The 21,066-nt window shown below is 44.4% G+C and overlaps 1 protein-coding gene across 2 annotated transcripts; it reads left to right on the top strand.

Moving 5' to 3' along the window:
• The first annotated feature begins 8,209 nt into the window (after positions 1–8,209).
• On the top strand, positions 8,210–20,856 carry POMK (protein O-mannose kinase). Of its 2 annotated transcripts, none has more exons than XM_040325243.1 (3): positions 8,210–8,372; positions 11,540–11,854; positions 19,932–20,856. In XM_040325243.1, exons 2-3 carry the CDS (start codon positions 11,570–11,572, stop codon positions 20,697–20,699), a joined length of 1,053 nt encoding a protein of 350 aa, XP_040181177.1. In that variant the 5' UTR covers positions 8,210–8,372; positions 11,540–11,569; the 3' UTR covers positions 20,700–20,856. The 2 variants fall into 2 exon arrangements, with proteins under 2 accessions (XP_040181177.1, XP_040181171.1); XM_040325237.1 differs by having other exon boundaries at positions 8,210–8,367.
• Positions 20,857–21,066: the final 210 nt, after the last annotated feature.

Consider the following 21,066-nt stretch of genomic DNA (forward strand, 5'->3'; position numbering starts at 1 on the left):
AAAAAAAACTCACCTCTCCATTAAAATAAATGGGGAAAAATACATAGATTTTTATTTATGTGCTTTGAGTCGCATGTCCATGTTTCACAGGTGCATGATTGGAGGCAGTTCTTAAATGACTAAGAGGCAGTGCCACCCGGTGAAGTCGCCAGATGGCACCATCCCCTTATGACTTCAGCGACCCAGCATGCCCTGGGTCAGTGATGTCACAAGGGGGCAGTGCCACTAAGAGCTCTTCATTCAGTCTCCAAGAGTATGCTTGTCTCTGGGTTTCAGGTATTTTTTTTATTCCATAGTGCATGGTCAGATATTGTAGTTTTTTCAATATTAGTAGAGATCACGAAGTCTAGCATCCAATAATCTATTGTAGTGTACAGGGGAGTAGAACGTAAAGTCCTGTGTCCTTGGATGTTGTATTTTCCACACATCCACCAATTGGTGACAATGTAGTTTTTGTTTTATTGTTTTCAGCTGAGCATTCCTTGTCCCCTGCACACATGACATACTGTCTTGTTGTGGATCCATACAAAAATTCAAGTCTCCAGCAATGAACACTCTCCCTTTCTTTAAGTTTTGATAGTTTTTTGAAGACTCTCCCCAGATATACAGTTGAAACTCTGTTAGGGGAAATCGTACCCAGTGTGAACCTGGGCTGAATCTCTATAGTACCAGGTTGGGAGCCAATGGGTCTTTTGTAAGAAAACTACTACTACTAATTTTATGCCTTTTTGTAGGCGTGTTCAGCCCCCGTTCATTATAGGTCAAAAAATTTAACAGTAGTCATAATTAACCACTTAAAGCGGATGTGCCACGGGAAAATAATATTAAAAGCCAGCAGCTACAAATACTGCAGCTGCTGACTTTTAATATTAGGACACTTACCTGTCCTGGAGTCCAGCGCCGATCGCAGCAGAGCACGAGCGATCGCTCGTCTCTCTGCTGCTCCCCCCGCCATCCACGCTCAGGGAACCAGGAAGTGAAGCGCTGCGGCTTCGCTGCCCGGTTCCCTACGGCGCATGCGCGAGTCGCGCTGCGCCAGCCGATTGGCTCCCGCTGTGTGCTGGGAGCCGAGTGTTCCCAGCACACAACGGGGCGACAGACGGGATGTGACGGAATGCCCGTCTTTTGCCCGTAGCGTCTGGCCGGAAGTGGGTGCAAATACCTGTCTTTAGACAGGTATCTGCACCCCCCTCCCCCCTGAAAGGTGTCAAATGTGACACCGGAGGGGGGAGGGTTCCGATCAGCGGGACTCCACTTTAGGGTGGAGAACCGCTTTAAGGACCCCTTCACGCCAATATACGTCGGCAGAATGGCACACCCACGTAACTACGTGGCCCTTTTAAGCCCAGCCATGGGGTCGCGCGTGCACGCGACCCGGTCCGAAGCTCTGCGCCCGCAGGACCCGATCGTCGCCGGTGTCCCGCGATCGGTCCTCCGGAGCTGAAGAACGGGGAGAGGTGTGTGTAAACGCACCTTCCCTGTTCTTCGTTGTGGCGCTGTCATTGATCGTGTGTTCCCTGATATAGGGAAACACGATCAATGATGTCACACGTCCAGCCCCGCCCCCCTACAGTTAGAAACACATATGAGGTCACACTTAACCCCTTCAGCGCCCCCTAGTGGTTAACTCCCAAACTGCAATTGTCATTTTCACAGTAAACAATGCATTTTTATAACATTTTTTGCTGTGAAAATGACAATGGTCTAAAAGTGTGTCAAAATTGTCCGATGTGTCCGCCATAATGTCGCGGTCACGAAAGAAATCGATATTAATAAAAATGTAATAAAACTATCTCCTATTTTGTAAACGCTATAAATTTTGCGCAAACAAATCGATAAACGCTTATTGTGTGTTTTTTTTTTTTTTAACAAAAATAGGTAGAAGAATACGTATCGGCCTAAACTGAGAAAGTTTTTTTATATCTTTTTTGGGGATATTTATTATAGCATTATATTTTCAAAATTGTCGCTCTATTTGTGTATATAGCGCAAAAAATAAAAACCGCAGAGGTGATTAAATACCACCAAAAGAAGGCTCTATTTGTGGGGAAAAAAGGACGCCAATTTTGTTTGGGAGCCACATCGCACGACCGCGGAATTGTCAGTTAAAGCGATGCAGTGCCGAATGGCAAAAACTGGCCGGGTCCTTTACCTGCATAAAGGTCCGGGTCTTAAGTGGTTAATTATAAAATCCTATTTCAGTGAGACGGGTTTTTCGCACTCTGTGTTCGAAGAAAAAGTGCATTGGACACAGTTATGGAGTGTAAAACTGTCGGCATTTATTTATGCTGTATTGCACATTACTCTTACAGGTCCAAGAGCAAAGAGGGAATGTGTGCAGTAGCAGTAAAATATCTAAGGGTGTAGTCTACCCAAAACTGATTTTTCACTCATGTATGGTGTCGCATACTGTATATCACTCACTGCAGCCTATACCTCTAAAGCCCCATATGCACGGTCTGACTTTTTGACAACAGACTTCAAAATGAGCAAGTTTTCAAAAAAAATCTGACCGTGTGTACACTCTATCAGACAAACTTTTTCAGTTTTCATCGGACACATTTTTCGGCAACAAAAGTCCTATCGTGTGTACAGAAGTCCATAGTACAAGCACACGTGCTCAGAACCAATGTTAAAATCAACCAACAATAGCAGAAGCTGACCAAACGGTGGCGGTAAAGAGCTGAAAAACCACATGATTTTGGGAAAGTTTGCTGAAAAAGTCCTGCCGTGTGTATACATAACAAGTTCACAGCCAACGGCCTTCAACCAAAAATCCACGGAAAAGTTTGTTTGAAGTCCGACCGTGTGTATGAGGCTTTAGGCTCCATGCACACTGGGCAGAAAGAAAATGCTCACATAGGGGGTTATTTACGAAAGGCAAATCCACTTTGCACTACAAGTGCACCTGGAAGTGCAGTCGCTGTAGATCTGAGGGAGACATGCAAGTAAAATAAAAAACAGCATTTTTGCTTGCACATGATTGGATGATAAAATCAGCAGAGCTTCCCCTCCGATCTACAGCGACTGCACTTATAAGTGCACTTGCAGTGTTCTTGTAGTGCAGAGTGGATTTCCCTTTAGTAAATCAACCCCATAGAGTGTTTTTTATGCATAGTTTAGATGAATTTAAAGTTTTGTTTTTTAGGGTCAGTGCACACTGGCTTTAAAAAACAAACAGTCTTGGGAACATTGCCCCCCCCAGGACTTTTCACTATACTCACATTTTATAGACTGCGTTTATTCTTCATGCTGCATTAGAAAGACTTATTTTTCTGCAGCATACATCCACAATGTGAAAAAAAATCTAAAGCTTAAGTTTAGTTAAAAAAAAAAAATCAGAACAAGGGATGATACTTGCATTCAGTGAGAAGTGTCCCTTGTGTTGGTGGCTGTTCTCTTAGTTAAAATCTGAAGTCTCCTTCTCCCCCCTCCCCCATAGTACAGCTCTTGTAAATGGTGGGATTGGGTATATAAGAGAGCTTTACTAAAACTGGTGCACTCAGAATCGGCTTCCAGGTGTTATTGTCAAAGCTAAATTGAACAAGCTGAAGTCAGAAGCTGATTGCACCAGTTTTAGTAAATCCGCCCCCCATAGTTGGCACTCTAGAAAAGTGCTGTGACCAGTCCAGATGACTATATAACCACAGGGGTTTGGGGCGGAGAGGGCGCTGAGGACTTAATATTTAAACTATGGCCCCCATTCACACTCCTGAGTCACATTTGTTGAACAGTTTTTCACTTTTTTCAGTTTCAATTTCGGCTTGGTGTGCGACAGCATAGGGCAGTCTACGAAACTTCTTTAAACATCTAATAAAAAAGAAATAAAGCGGGGGACTTGATTTTGGAGAGAGAGTGAAACAACCACAAAATGACAGTTGGGTGGACCTGGGAACTAGTAAAAAAAAAAAAAAAAAAAAAATCTAAAGTTTGAAAGCTTGGCCCCTGAATCTTCTGCAGATATTGGAAGGTTACTCACTTGACTTTTGTAGTGGAAGTATTCAGGGACACCACAATATACAGTCTGTATATACCCTTATCCTCTGCCTCCTGCACACTGCTTGATTGCAGAACTTCAATTCCCAGGACCAGCTGGCAAACTGTTGGGTGATTTGACAAAAGACTCAAGTCAAGGCAATAGTAAAAGTGTTTTCCAGGCAGAGACCGTAGGCCCCTTGTTTGTGTAGAAAAGTCCTAGTGCCCAGCTGTCCTTCTGCACTGCTGTCCACCACCTGGAGTCTAGCAACCAGTGACGTCAAACTCTCAGTGCAAAGCCTGCGCCTGGTACTGCACTGCTGTCTCCAGTCACTCTCCACCCACCTCCTCCTGCGGTGCCGGGTGGCATGCAGACAGAGGGAGGGACTTGCATTTGCAGCAGCAGGGACTGGTTGTCTTCACTTTCGTCTTTATCCACCTCCTCCTTCTCTGTCACCCGCCGCCCAGCAGCATGTAGTGGGTGAGACTTGCAGCAGAGACTGGAGTGATCTTGTGCTGCTGGCTCAGATCGATTTGACGGCTGCCCGACTTCTCCTCCTGCCCACGGCCCGACTGAGGGACCTCACTCACCAGAGGGATAGGAGGTGAGCGAATAGTAATGAAGGTGGCACAAGTGGGGGTCAGCAATAAAGGGGATATGAAGGTGGCACAAGGGAACAACAGAGAATAGTGTGACAGACCTAGCTGCGACAGAGGCTTTTGGAGAGGACTGAATGTGAGCCTCTTGCCTTCCGATTATGGGCCAGGGCCTCAAAACAGGAAGGCGAATGGGTTATCCCGGCAGACAGACCTGGAACCTTAAGACTACTTTTCCAACATCCTCGAGTTGACCCGTTCGGGGTCCCACTGTGGCTGTTGGACTGTTTCTCAGGGGGGAGGATTGTCATGGACCTTGGAATGCTGAAGTGTTTGAATCTGTTACACAATGGGGGGTCTTCTGCCCTGTCTTAAGGCTACCCCCCCCCCCCCCTCAAGACGGCTCCATGGTCTGGAGGAAAAGCATTGTTCTGTGTCTGGCTGTTTGTGTACATTGATTGCCCCCCTGGGGCTTCTGTCTCATTATTACAAATAGTAATAAAGGTGACACACAGTGGGGGACAGTAATGAAGGTGACACAGGAACTACTGAGGGAATAGTAATGAAGAAGGTGACACACAGTGGGGGACAGTAATGAAGGTGACACGTGAGCAGTAATAAAGGGGATGAGTGAGGGGATATGAAGGTGACACAGGGGAACAATTGAGGGGACAGTAATGAAGGTGACACAGGGGAACAACTGAGGGAATAGTGATCAAGGGGGACAGTAATGAAGCTGACAAGTGAGGGGATACTGTATGAAAGTGACACAGGGAATGGTAATAAGGGTGACACAGGGGAACAACTGGGGGGAATACTTAGTTATGAAGAAGGTGACACACAGTGGGGGACAATAATAAAGGTGACAAGTGAAGGAATATGAGGGTAACTGGGGGAATAGTAATGAAGAAGGGGGACACACGAGGGACAGTAATGAAGGTTACAAGTGAGGGCATATGAAAGTAACACAGGGTAACTGAGGGAATAGAAATGAAGGTGACACACAGTGGGGGACAGTAATGAAGGTGATAAATGAGATATGAAGGTGACATGGGAACTGAGGGAATAGTAAAGAAGAAGGTAACACAGTGGGGGACAGTAATGAAGCTGACAATTGAAGGCATATGACGGTGACACAGGAGAACAATGAAGGTGACACAGGGGAACAACTGTGGGAATATTTGGGAGGGGTGGTAGTTGTTGTCGCAGGGTGTCCCTGAATGGCAGTTTGGAAATGTGATCACCCTACCTACAGACACACACAGGTTGAAATTACAAACTCATTGGCAATTTATACACTAATTGCAATTTAAAAGCCACAGATGTGGGAAATTACCCTTTAATTGCCATTTTAAACCGTGGGTGTGTTCCACCTTGTTTTTCTGTACCAAGACCAAACATTCCAGGGGATTATAAACGGAATCAAATGTTCAGGGCCATTTGGGTGATTTCTGTCATATAAAAAAAAACAAATATGTGATAATAAATGGATTCATAAAATCTCATAAAATCTCTATCCCTAAATAAAAGACAGTTTTTCAGCATGATCAGTCATATTTTCAATTCCAAAATGTCACCAGTTCTACAAGGGCATGCAAACTTTTAGCAGAACTGTACATATGCAAACGCATGAATTGGAAGTGGCTACTTAAGAAAACAAACGCACTACACATGTTACATATCGCCCTGCATGCCAGTGTGACAGTTAACTCTACCAATGACCTGAAAGCAGTGGTCATCAACCCACTAAGGGCCCTTTCACACGGGACGGACCATTTTCGGGCTCCGCTTTGCTCATCGGCGGGATCGCTCCGTTGATCTCCGCTGAGCAGGTAGATGACAGGTCTGTCTCTGCACACCTATGAGAGCGCCGCTCTCCCCTATGGGGGATCGAATGACGACGGACCGTAGAGTCCTTTGTCATCTGTCGCACTTTGGCGGATCGGAGCGGGTTGGATGTCAGTGGGCATGACATCACCACTGTGGGCATGACATCACCACTGATATCCCCAGGCTCCATAGAGGTGCACTGAGTGCCCGCTCAGGTCCACCTAAAAAACTGGCATGTGGACCAGAACGGTTCGCCCGTGTGGAAGGGCCCTGAGGCTGGGTTCACAATACTACACTACTTTCATCCTACTTTGCTCTGCTACATTGGTCCTACATTTATCCTACATTGGTCCTACATCCATCCTACTTTAATGAACAGGATACTACTTTGGTCCGACTTCAATCATATTCAATGGGCCTGAAGTAGGATCAATGTAGGACCAAAAGTTGTACAGGGAGCATTTTCAAAGTCGGACCGACTTGTGTAGGACGCTACAAGACGCTCTCATAGGGAAACATTGAACACAGAGCAAAGTAGGATGAAAGTAGTGTGAACCCAGCCTAACAGGCCAGGTTTGCAAGATAACTGAAATACATCACAGGTGATATCATTTGCTGCTCAGTGATTGCAGTATTCTAGACTGCATCTCCCCAAGGAAATACATAAAACCTGGCCTGTTAGTGGGCCCTGAGTTAGGGTTGATGACCACTGCTGTAAAGCCTTTTAAACAGGAAGTAAACCCTCTCTAAAAAAAAATAAAAAAACACCCTGCAAGGCAAAGGCATAATGAGCTAGTATGCATAGCATACTAGCTCATTGTGTAGTACTTACCTGAGATCGAAGCCCCCGCAGTGGTCCTGGGTGACCTCCTTTGTCGCTGTCATTATACCAGGAGTGACTTCCGGGTATCGCTGCTCCGATGCTGTGACTGGCCGGAGCAGCGATGACACCATGCCTGCGCATGCGCCACCACTAACGGCATGATCACCGTTAGAAGCGGCACGCTCAGTGCGCCTGATGTCTACGGCGCATGCGCCGTAGACATTGGTGCCAATATTTTCTGCAAATATCTCCTAAACCTTTTAGGTTTGGGAGATATTTGTTGCACCTACAGGTAGGGTTGCCACCTCATCCCTTTAAAAAGGAACACATCTGAATTACACAGATTCTGGGGCTAATTTAATGCAGGTAAGGCACCAAGTGAGTTTAATTACCACCTTAATCAGCCACAGAACCTGTGTAATTCAGATGTGTTCCTTTTTAAAGGGATGAGGTGGCAACCCTACCTACAGGTAAACCTTAATCTAGGCTTACCTGTAGGTTAAAGTGGTTGTAATCGGTTGTGTCGGTGGTTGTGTCGGTCGACGAGCCCTGTACCAGTACGAGCCCACGCTTTTGTGAAGCCTATTAGAGCCTCTGGCTCTAATCACATGCTTTAAACTCCCCCTTATTGGAATCCATGCATCCGGCGCCCCGAATGTAGATTAGAGGGCCAGACGCATTGATAGGGTGTCAGCACCCCTAATAGATAGGCCGCCCCTGTAAAATTAGAAGTTTGTCGCCTTTTCACAGGCCCCACATAAGTGTGAACAAGCCTGTGTTAGCGACACTGCATTGATGTAGAGCCGAGCTTAAATATTTTTGCCAAAGCAATTCTTAAAATTGGGGAAATGTGTAATTTTTGATAGTTGAAAATGAATATAATCATAAGAAAAAGACAGTTATAAGGTGAATAGAACTGCATGCTGTGGCTTGAGTTGGTCTCTCTTTGTAGACGTTTGTTTAGTGACCAGTAGGTGGCGCTGAACATTTGTGTCTACCTTATAGGGAAAGAGGATGTTATGATGACAGCAGGAAGAAGGCGAAGGGATTACATGAATGTATGATCGATCCATATGGAACAGAGGAGTGCAGTACATGTGACCAGACCAGGCTGGCCTTCTCACAGTCAGCAGAAACTGGAGGTACAGTAAGTAATGATTGCACGTGATCTCCATTGTCTGGCAGCAGCTTCCTGATATCATGGATCACCCACAGCTTTATGGAGACAGATTCCCCTGTGGTTTTATTTCATAAATGCCTCTTCCATGCTGATCAGAGAAAAGATTCCATGTGTCAGAGTGTATTTCCTGCAAGGATCGATTGTTTCTTTTCACTGAAAGCAATTGTTTACCTATCCTCATTTATTGCACTTGTCTTATAGGATATGCTCTAGTCTATTCAATGACAACATGTGTAATATGGAATGATCATAGTGCTATGTCATTTGCCAGCATTTGATCCTTTGTGTGAATACACAGGGGGACCCAAACAAAGACAAAGTTACCTTGACTGCTTCAATACCAGGGCACTTTTACCCCCTTCCTGCCCAGGCCAATTTTCAGCTTTCAGCGCTGTCACACTTTGAATGACACTGTACCCATATGACATTTTTTATCATTTTCTTCCCACAAATAGAGCTTTCTTTTGGTGGTATTTAATCACCACTGTGTTTTTTCTTTTACAAAAGTTTTTTTATTGTCATACAAACCGACAGTACAGGTTTACAACAGAGTGTTATAGCATACAAAGTAAATCCAGACCCGAAAGCCCACATCGACATTTAGGCCGCACTCACACCTGAGCGTAGCGTATTCGGTCGTTTTGTCGCATGTTTTCACACGTATTCACGCGTTTGCATACAGCATTGTCCGACGTTTTTGAACTTTGTCGTTTTTTATTTTATCCAATAGGAAAAATGATCATCTCTTTCATCATTTGTTGCTATCTTTGTAGATTTTTTTTTTTATCTTCTTCCTGGGTGAATGTTCTATTCCACAGAACAGATTAAAGCGACAAAACGCCCGTAAAAACGCTTGTTGTCGCGCTAGACGCTTGAATCGAGCATTTCCATTCGTTTTTATGGGAATACAAACGTTCAAAAATGCCAAAATCAGCCCAATTTGCGCGACAAAAAGGGTCCAGAACTTGTTTGAGCTTCAGGCGTTTTGGAGTGGAGATCCAATGAGAATAATGGATTTTTTCCCCTCTAGCGTTTTATAGCTTCAGGCTACAAAACGCTCAGATGTGAATGCGGCCAAAGGAAGCAGGAGCCGCAATCTTATGCTACACCACTGTTTTTTTTTATTCTTTGCTTAAAAGAAAAAAAAAAAACCCTGCAAATTTTGGAAAAAAAAAAAAAAGTTTTTCAGTGTATTTTGTAAATAAGTAATTTTTCTCCTTCATCGATGTGCGCTGATGAGGCGGCACTGATGAGCACTGATAGGTGCCATTGATGGGCACTAGTGGGCAGCACTGATGAGCAGGCACTGAAAGGCAGCACTGGCTGGCATCACTGATGAGCACTGAGAGACCATTTCACTAACCTAATATTGCAGGCAAAAGCACTGTATCACTAGCAACAAGCTTGCAGAGATTGAGAGCGACTGCATTTTATAGCTAATCTTGATTTATTGTACCTGAATATATCTAGGCATTAAAAAGTGATACTAAACACACACTGTTTAATTGACATTGCCCCTATTTCTCTAGGTGGATGAGGACACTGTAATTATTTTAATAATAAAAAAAAAAAATCTAAGTACCATTTTCCTACTCAATATACAGCTGTCACATGACCCAGATCTTTCCCAGCCTGTCTGCAGGGAAACATAAGCAGGAGGAGCTTCTAGTCACATGTTCAAAAAAAAATAAAAAAACATCCTTTGGAGCAAAATAAATAATATCAATAAATGTTTTAAATTGGCATACAAATATGTACTTGAAATCCAATCTTTACTATTTTTTGGCGATAGCGTGGTATGGGTGGGTTTCTGCCAGTCACGCCCCTCCAGCCTGTGTCTTAGAATAAGTGGGAGGTGAAGCCTCCATTAACCTACATGCAACATCCCATCCCCATTGTATTTGGCTGGTTAGTGGGCGTGGAGGAAGAGGGAGTGGTCTGTCATTTACCACTGTGTTATACGCAAACATGTGTGATGCTAAAGTCACATGGGATGCTCAGATTTGATAGGAAGAAAAGGTTCAGCCTAGAAACTCATGTGAGTATGAACTGCATGTAATACGGCATTTATTTATGTTTTTTATGATGTGGGTTTAGTGGCACATTAGGCAGCAGCAGAGGAAAGTAAAGTAAGAAAAAGATTGTCAGTAGGCAGTATGGGGGTGAAGGGTATAGAGGTCAAGGCAAAACAAGAACAAGGAAGGCAGGGAAAAAGATATCCGTTGTCTGCTTCCAATTTTTTTTTATTAAAGCGGGGGTTCAGCGGGAAATCTTTTTTTTTTTATGTCCATATACTGCATTAAAGACAATTAAGCTTCTCTGGTCTTAGCAGGCATCCGCTATGTGATATGGCGATCAATTAATATTTATAAAAATTCGAGCAGTGCAGTTCCATCTTGCTTGTGGACATTGTGAAGCCCACAAGCAAATGCTTCCGGGAATCGGTGAATGCTGATCCCAGCATTCACAGCTCTATCCCGCGCATGTGCAGTGTTGACGGCGCTGCTCGCCGTCAACACTTCTCGGTTGCCATCACAACGGTGGCGTCATTACAAGTGCACGCCCCGTTGTGAAGGTATGCACGGTTTCTTCACGATCAGCTGTAGTTCAGAAGGAGCACTGCAGCTGACGAGTGAAACCACGCAATAGTTCCTCTAATCACCTTTTAAATCGTCTCTTGGGCAGCATGACGCCGTGCTCCCAGGAGACATTGCAAGACTAGTCCCAGCAAACACTGGGGCGCTGGGAGATAAACCGACACGCCCACTCCCGCGGGAGGTTAACCAGGAAGTGCCTTCTTCAGACACCAGAACAACGGTATGGCAATAAAATAAAAATGTATGGATTGCAAACTTTTAGCATAGACACTGAAGCCGGTCTGATTAAGGAATACTTTAAAATTAGGGTGAACCTCCGCTTTAAATTGTAAGGGCCCTTTGTCAAAGAGGCAGGAAGAAATGTTTGGGGCCCAGATCTTGTCAAAGCTGCCCTTCCTGTCCAAAACGCACACATGGGATTGTAGTCGAGTTGAAGGGTCTGGCGACAGGGTCTCTTCAGATCTCAATATTGTTTTGCTTTGGGATATGTAACTACATATAATTGACCTGTAACACCAACCTTCCTCTTATGTATAGGATGCTTCTAATCTGCCAAAGTAGAGAAAAATGGAAAGAAAACATCAAGTCGGTAGGAAGAATGGCAGCTGGAATTGTCTTCTTCTTCTCCTGATCCTACTCATCTTTACTGTGGTGTGCATCAACCTAGTGCTCTATGTTTACCTAGAGCATGCCTATGTGTCCACCGGATTCAGTCATGGGGATCCCAACGTCTGTCCCCAAGGCTACTTCAAGATTGGAGCAATGAAGAACTGCTCTGCTTGGTTGACCTGTGAGGGCCTCGACAGGGAGGTCCGCAAGTTAAAACTTGTCGGAGAAGGAGCAGTAAAAAAGGTATTTTATAGATTAGTTTATGCATTAGTAAAAAAACGCAACTGCATGTATTAACCCCAAATTCGGTCTAAGTGTGTTCGTCTGAGCACGAATACATTGCCCAACAAGAATTCTCTTGCCTTTGTGGCTGTGTGTGGTGAAGAGATGAGCTCAGACGTGTTATTTGGATATACTGCATATATTTCTTTTGTGGCCCCAACGAGTCCCCGAGCGCTGCTCAGGACTGAGGATGAGCTTGGGCATGTTATTTGGATATACCGTATTTATCGGCATATAACACGCATGGGCTCACCATTGCCACGAATGCAGCCTCACCATTGCCACGAATGCAGCCTCACCATTGCCACGAATGCAGCCTCACCATTGCCAACAAATGCAGCCTCACCATTGCAATCAGTGCAGCCTCACCATTGCAATCAGTGCAGCCTTACCATTACAACAAATGCAGCCTCACCATTGCCATCAGTGCAGCCTGATCGATGCCCATCTGCAGCCTCGGCGGGCAGAGGGAGGGGGGCGGGACGAGTGCCAGCAGATTACAAACAGGAGGGTATCTTGTTTACTCTATGGCCTCTTTAATACAAAGTCCCACCTCCTACGATAGACAGAACAGTCATCCAATGGCATCCCAGGAGACGGAACTTCCAATACAGACACTGCTGAGTAAACGGGAGATTATCCATGTAATCTGACGGCGCTTGTCCTGACCCTCCCTGTCCCCTCCAAGGCAGCGCCGATAAATACGGCATATATCTTTTTACAAACAATGTATATATCCAAATCCCCAGGGGGGCCATAATCAACAGGGGGGGCGCATTTGGTCGGTGGGCCGGACTTTGGACATGCCTGTATTAACCGCTTACATCCTGAGCGTTGTTTATAACCAGCTTTGGGATTGCAGTTGTTTTTCAGTGCCATTTTAAAACCAGTCATGGTGGCTGTGCTAGAAACCAGGGAAAGCATTGCTTCAACATAACAGTTCAACAACTAATACTTGCAGAAGGATTGTGTAGCAATGAAAGCATTCATGTTCTCTCAGTAGTCAGGTTTTCTCGAAATCTTTGGTTGCTTAGTCTCGTCCCCTCCCCCTGGTTTATTGCTTCTGCTACGTTTTTTTTTTTTTTTTGTAAGTCCAACTACAGCTCTTGCGACACATATACACACATACACACACACCCCCTTCCCCATATATATATTTTTTAAAAAGTTCACTTTATATATACCCTAAAGTAGTATTAAAGAAAAACATATTTTTAGCTGAAATTACTGTTTACAGGGTATAGAGACATAATAGTTAACTGATTCCTTTTAAAAATAGATACAAATCAATCATATAATGTAGCTGCAGTTTCTAGTTTCGTTTTTGCATGTTGTTTCCTGCTTCTGTGATGTACAGAGCCAATACAGGGCAGTGATGGTTTGGAAAACGAAACTGATTGGTGCTGAGGGGTTTTAGACACACAGTAATCACACCTCCTTGATTAGTGACCACAGAGAGAAAACTCCCAGTACTGTGGTTATCAGGAAACAGACAACCAGGAAATGTGGAGATCAGAGAAGAATTACAGCAACTTGAGAGCAAAAACGAACGATGGGGACATAAAAACAGCACTGCATTAAGGTAAAGGAAGCTAATAAGATAAAACAAAAAAAAAAATCCTTTATAAACCCTTTAAACCAGGGGTGCCCAACCAGTGGCCCGCGGAGCCCCCTGATGTGGCCCGCGACCTCCTGCTCTGGGATGGAATAGAGTACTGTTATTAAAGGTCAGTTTATTACTAAAATCTGTGTATATATGGGCATATGTGTTCTGTAGTGGTTACTGGGCTTCTTTCAAACTAGTCCGCAGATGCAGAGCAACGCACCCAAGGGTTACCTGCACTGAGCCATAGACTTCTGTTATTACCTGCGAGTTTGAGCTTTCAGAAAATGCACCACACCTGCAGAATATAATAGAAGTCTATTGCAAAGTGCAGAAAAGCCAAAGGTACACTGCGTTGCACCCGCGGTGCAGGTAAACCACAGCGCATTAGTATGAAAGCAGCCATGAGCCCCTTCCACACTACTCAGTCCGACCCAGTTGGACCCTCCAATCACCTCCAAGGAGTGGCAGACGTAAACCGTTTTGTGTCCTACCTCCAATCCGATCCGTCTGTGCCCGTGTCCACTCTGCATATGCAGAGCGGACATGGACCTGCCATCCGCCCGCTCTGCTGATTGTGGCCCGCCACCAGTTACCAAGTCGCTTAAGTGGCCCTTGTGCTTCAAAAGGTTGGTCACCCCTGCTTTAAACCCTCAGTGGTTTTTAATGTAACACATTGAGAACAATAAAATAAACATCCCTTAGGCTGGGTTCACACTACTACACTACTTTGATCCTACTTTGCTCTGCTACATTGGTCCTACATTTATCCTACATTCATGAACAGGATACTACTTTGGTCCGACTTCAATGATATTCAATGGGCCTGAAGTAGGATCAATGTAGGACCAAAAGTAGTACAGGGAGCATTTTCAAAGTCGGACCAACTTGTGTAGGACACTACAAGACGCTCTCGTAGGGAAACATTGAACACAGAGCAAAGTAGGATGAAAGTAGTGTAGTAGTGTGAACCCAGCCTTAGTAAACTATTTGTTAAAATACTTACGCCAGCATTTGCAGGTTAAAATTCTAGGTAGTGCTTTCCTGAAATTCCTGTCTTCACAGGTATGAGTTGAACGTGGACAGTACAGTCTCCAGTCAGTCTGTTTGCTTGGAGAAGGGAGGAGCAGGGGAGTGCTTTGTCACCCATAGCCTATGGGGCTGTGGGTTTCTATTGATGAACACAGTGTAGGGAGACACAACTTTAGTTCCTGCATGTAACGGGGGCTCCGTAGAATGTTGCAAGAGAAAGGAGCCACCTTGAAACAAGAAATATGGGGCAGTAATCATGGCACCAACTTAAACTGGAACATAGGCAAGGATTAAAGGATAAAGATGCTGCATACTCAGTAAACGATCAAATCTGCTGCTGAAATTGATACTAACACATACTGTTTAATTGCCCCTTCTATTTCTGTATAGGGATGATGGCACTGTAATTATTTTATAAAAAAAAAAAAACATCCTAAGTACATTTTCCCTAATTGATATACAGCTATATACATGACACGGCTCTTCCCTAGCCTGTCTGCAGGGAAACATAATCAGTAGGAACTTCTAGACCTCTGCTGCAGGTTTAAAAAACAGCCTTTGGGATACAGGGCAAAAATAATGAATTCATATCAATAAACCTTTTAATTGCCATACAAATATATATTTGAAATCAGATCTTAATTATTTGTTGCCAATTAAAACAGCGTGGGCAGATTTCTGCCAGTCACAAGCTGTGTCACGCTTCTCCAGCCTGTTTCTTACATAAAGAGGAAGATGAAGCCCCCATTAATCTACATGTAATATCCCACCCCCATTGTATTTAGCTGATTAGTGGGCATGGAGGAGGAGGGAGGGAGTGGCCTGTCATTTACCACTGTGTATACACTCATATGTGGGACTCTGTAGTCACATGGGCTGCTCAGATGTGATAGGGAGGAAATTCTCAGCATAGAAAGTCACTGAAAACTGAGCATGTGCAGAGTTGCCACCGCAGCTGCAGTCTCCCTAGCTGAATTAGGGATGTGAACGAAAGGTATAGCTAGAGAACAGCAGGATCAACCAGGTTTTTTGCAGAATACAGAAAATGAATTCCATAGTGACTGAATGAGTATGAACAGCATGTGATACAGCATTTATTGATCATTATGATGTGGGTTTAGTTACACTTTAAAGAATAATTCCAGGCATGGTAGGTATATTTTTACATAGCTACATTTGTCCAAGCTGGCTAATAATGTAACTATGTATATACAATACCTGGCTGATTTTCCTTGAAGCTGGAAATCACTGAAGTAGACACTGCTATTCTGGTGACGGGCACCATTCGGAGAAAGCTTTGCAGTTGACATCACCGTCCCGCATCTCCATCTCGTCCAATCAGAGATCACTTTGCATTTATTCAGAAAAAAAAATTGGTGGCTACTTGAGCGATTTTGAGCTTCCAGTGGCATCACCCAGGTGTGGAATAAACAACATACAATGGTTCAAGCATTGGCAGTCTTTAATCCTCCCCAGAACAAAGCTCATGTAATGATGTGTGAGGGTGAGTCTGTGCACGAATACTGCAAGCTCAGACTGGTTTGATGAAATATCGACAGTAAAAAATGTTGGATGGGGCAAAGATTTTTTAGAGTGTGATCTAAAACCAAACTAAATGGACAATTAAGTAAGTAAATAAATAAATAGTCCAATGAATAGTCCAGAAATAATGAAATGGATGATGGTCAAGCACTAGCGGCACCTACCAATAAAGCAGAAGCAGGCTCTGAAATGGGTAATAAAATAAAAGGTGCGCCAAACTAAGTGCAGTAACACTGAAAATTCAATGAAGGTATAGTTAACACTCAGCCAAATGGCTACTCACAAAGGATGAGCGGTAAAGAGGCATATACATGACAATATGGTCCGGTGTCACTCGATGATCCAAAGAATGTGGCAGCAATCACTGTTCACTAAGAGGTCCTCGGTATACAAGTAAGCTGATGGGTGGTATAGGTATACACGGAATTTCCAGAGAGACCACATGAGAACGGGAAGTGCTGCTCAGGACGGTGTGCGCCTCAGCATGGAGCGCAATGCAGCGTCGTCAAACCAAAGGTGACGTATCGGACAGAACGGGCCAATGGGATGACGCGTTTCTCAGCATCCGCTGTTTCATCAGAGGATCTGATGAAACAGCGGATGCTGAGAAACGCGTCATCCCATTGGCCCGTTCTGTATACCGAGGACCTCTTAGTGAACAGCTGTATATCAATTAGGAAAAAGGTACTTAGATGTTAACTATACCTTCATTGAATTTTCAGTGTTACTGTACTTAGTTTGGCGCACCTTTTCTTTGGTTTGATGAAATATCCCAAGGGGGTGTGTCCGTGACAGCCTGGACTTACAGGAAATAGGATTAATAACACTGGGCATCAACCCAGAAGAGAGCTTCTGAGAATCTTTATAAAAGAAAAAAGTGGAGTTGGACTTTAAAGATAAGTTTCCAAGGTTATCAATGAGCCAAACAAAATTACAAGTGAAATCTACGTTTTGGGACCCCCTATTTTTTTGCTGTTCAAAGAGGCTGTCTTGTGGCTTTATTATTCTAATCATTCCTCCGTTATTAACCATATATTGATAGGATGCAAACTGCATCTGTTTAACAAGTCACACATTGCCAAATGGTTTGGGCTGGAGAAAAAAACACTATAGGGCCTAGTGATGGTGAACCTTGTCACCGCAGATGTTTTGGAACTACATTTCCCATGATGAGCATGCACTCTGCTGTGTAGTGGAGCATCATGGGAAATGTAGGGCCAGATCCACAGCCAGGCGGCGCAACTTAACTTTTCCCATTTAAGTTACACCGCCGCAAATTTCCCAAGTTAGTGCCCGATCCACAAAGCACTTACCTGGAAATTTGCAGCGGTGTAACTTAAATCCGTCCGGCGCAAGGCGGGCCCAATCGAATGGGGCGAGTCCCATTTAACCACTTCCCGACGGCTGCATGTATATGTACGTCCACAATATGGCACGTACAGGCAAATGGGCGTACATGTACGTCCTTGCCTTTCCGCGGGTCGGGGGTCCGATCGGGACCCCCCCCCCACTACATGCGGCGGTCGGGTTCCCTCGGGGAGCGATCATGGAAGACGGCGCGGCTATTTGTTTATAGCCGCTCCGTCGCGATCGCTCCCCGCAGCTGAAGAACGGGGAGAGCCGTGTGTAAACACGGCTTCCCCGTGCTTCACTGTGGCGGCGTATCGATCGAGTGATCCCTTATATAAGGGAGACTCGATCGATGACGTCAGTCCTACAGCCACACCCCCCTACAGTTGTAAACACACACTAGGTGTACCCTAACTCCTACAGCACCCCCTGTGGTTAACTCCCTAACTGCAACTGTCATTTTCACAATAAAGAATGCAATTTAAATGCATTTTTTGCTGTGAAAATTACAATGGTCCCAAAAATGTGTCAAAACTGTCCGAAGTGTCCGCACACAATGTTGCAGTCATGAAAAAAATCGCTGATCGCCACCATTAGTAGTAAAAAAAAAAAAATGATAAAAATGCAATAAAACTATCCCCTATTTTGTAAACGCTATAAATTTTGCGCAAACCAATCGATAAACGCTTATTGCGTTTTTTTTTTACTAAAAATAGGTCGAAGAATACGTATCGGCCTAAACTGAGGGAAAAAAAAAATTTATATATGTTTTTGGGGGATATTTATTATAACAAAAAGTAAAAAATATTGAATTTTTTTCAAAATTGTCGATTTATTTTTGTTTATAGCGCAAAAAAATAAAAACCGCAGAGGTGATCAAATACCACCAAAAGAAAGCTCTATTTGTGGGGAAAAAAGGACGCCAATTTTGTTTGGGAGCCACGTCGCACGACCGCGCAATTGTCTGTTAAAGCGACGCAGTGCCGAATCGCAAAACCTGGCCTGGGCATTAAGCGCCATTCACGGACGTCTTACGCAAACGACGTTGAGGTTTAAATTTCGACGCGGGAACGACGGCCATACTTACCATGGCTTAGTCAAATAGGACTCCGCCCTAGTTTTACGCAACGTAACTCGACGGAAACGACGTAGATTTAGATAGGCAGGCCATTCGTGACGTTCGGGGATCACCGTAAGTCTTCATTTGCATATTCTACGCCGGCCGCAATGGCCTCGCCACCTAGCGGCCGGCCTAGAATTGCATCCTTAAGATCCGACAGTGTAATTCAATTACACCTGTCGGATCTTAGGGCTAGCTATGCGTAACTGATTCTAAGAATCAGCCGCATAGTTAGAAACAGAGATACGACGGCGTATCAGTAGATACGCCGTCGTATCTCGTTTGAGGATCTGGCCCGTAGTTCCAAAACCTCTGCGGTGACAAGGTTCGCCATCACTGCTTATAGGCAGTCCCACTTATTTATTGATCAGGCTGGTTAAATATTTCTTGTTGCATTGGCAAAGGGTCTACTTGTGTATGGGCAACACACTAGGGTCACACTATCATGGAACACAGTGCAGGCACGGCAGCCTATTCATTTGAATGGTCTGCCATGCCTCCTGAAAAAGAGAGAAAAGGTCCCCTGCAGCATTTTAGAAATCGCAGCCCATGTGGGAACCGCAAGTGCGGGAGTGGTTTCCAGTGCGTGCGTCATGCTGTTAGAATATATGGCACCCGCACGCATCTCCTTAGGATTCACTGTGCAGGTGGTTGAGGCTGCAGAGAACGGGTGCGGACCCACAGTGGGAACCACCCACACAAGTGTATACCCAACGTTAAGTTCCATGCTAAAACTCTTTACTTGCTTCTTCTGTAATATCGCTTTGTAGTTCTAAATTCTGTCCAAGTCACCTCTTTGTTGATGAGATCTAATAGGTTTAAACAGTTCTAGTACAGTTGAACTTTGGATTACGAGCATAATCCGTTCCAGGAGTATGCTCGTAATCCAAAGTACTCGCATATCAAAGCGAGTCTTCCCATTGAAGTCAATGGAAACGAAAATAATTTGTTCCGCATTGGCTTCAATATGATGCAATACCGAATGCCGGCAGAGGTGGGGGGGTGCCAAAAAGCACCAAAAACTTCCGGAAAAGGGCCAGAGGACACTTCGGCTAGTTTCCTGCGCCCCCCGTACCTCAGGCCAAATGAGGTACTGCAGGCCAATGTTCAGCTTTTCTCAGCTCCTGCGCCCCTGTACCTCAGGCCAAATGAGGTACTGCAGGCCTATTTTCGGCTCTGCTCGACTTCTGCCCCCCCCCCCCCCCCGTACCTCAGGCCAAATGAGGTACTGCAGGCCTTTTTAGCTTAAATTCTGCTCATCTTGCGAGTCAACACTCGCAAACCGAGTCAGAATAAAAAAAAAGTTGCTTGCAAATCAAAACGCTCTCAAACCAAGTTACTCTTAAACCGAGGTTCCACTGTATAAGTAACATGTTGGCTTTATTTTCTAGGTATACCTGTCTGAGTGGAAAGAAATGAAGGTGGCTCTGTCTCACCTAACAGTTTCGTCTCTGCAAGCTGATTTTCTTCATGGTTTACGAATGCTAAAGTCCCTACAGAGCAGACATGTAGTTACACTTGTGGGTTATTGTGAGGATAATAAGAGTATATTAACAGAGTACCATCCATTGGGCTCCCTGAAAAATCTGGATGCTACCTTTAACCTCCCGAAGTACCAGTACCTAAATACCTGGCAAAATCGTCTGGAGCTTGCCATAGACTATGTGAGTATAATCGGTTACCTTCACAGCAGTCCTCTTGGTGTACTGGTCATGTGTGATTCCAATGACTTGGACAAGGTGCTCTCTCAGTATCTGCTAACAAGTGACTTTCGCCTGGTGGCAAATGATTTGGATGCCTTACCTTTAGTAGATAGAGAGAAAGGAAGGTTGGTTAAGTGTGGCCCGAGAGAAATTACTGGGGATTTTGTTGCTCCTGAACAGCTATGGCCTTATGGGCCAGAAGTTGAGTTCCGCGATGACCTCATGCCACCATATGATGAGAAGACGGACATCTGGAAGATTCCAGCAGTGACTGATTATCTCTTAGGTCACGTAGAGGGAAGTGACATTGTCCGCTTTCATCTGTTTGACATTCACACAGAATGTAAGAAGGAGAACCCAGCTATGAGGCCTTCTGCTCAGACCATACTGGACACCTATAGGAGAGTCCTGGCTTTGCTTCTGAAGGAGTTGTCCAATTCAAAAGAAATGTTGTAAAAAAAAAAAAAAAAACTTTGCTGTTACACTGGACTTATTTAAAGTGGAACTAAACCTATCATTTTCAAATATGCTGTCACCTTTTGCTTGTGCTCTCAGCCAAACTGTCAAACCGTCCAATGGCTGGTGCCATAACTGATCACATGCGCAGCATCATGGCAGTTGAAGATCAAACAGAGGCTAAGATGGCAGCTTCCATGGCTAAAAACGATAGGGGGGGTTTAGTTCCGCTTTTAAGCGTTTTTTTTTTTTTTCTACAGATGTGTTGCTTTTTCTCAATCAACCTTTGCTTTATAATTTGGTGGCATTTTCATAGTCTTATACAATAATAAGGTGGTTTTATTGCAGCTTAGGCTGGCCATACATG

Source organism: Rana temporaria, chromosome 1, assembly GCF_905171775.1.
Source record: "Rana temporaria chromosome 1, aRanTem1.1, whole genome shotgun sequence".
Lineage (NCBI taxonomy): Eukaryota > Metazoa > Chordata > Amphibia > Anura > Ranidae > Rana > Rana temporaria.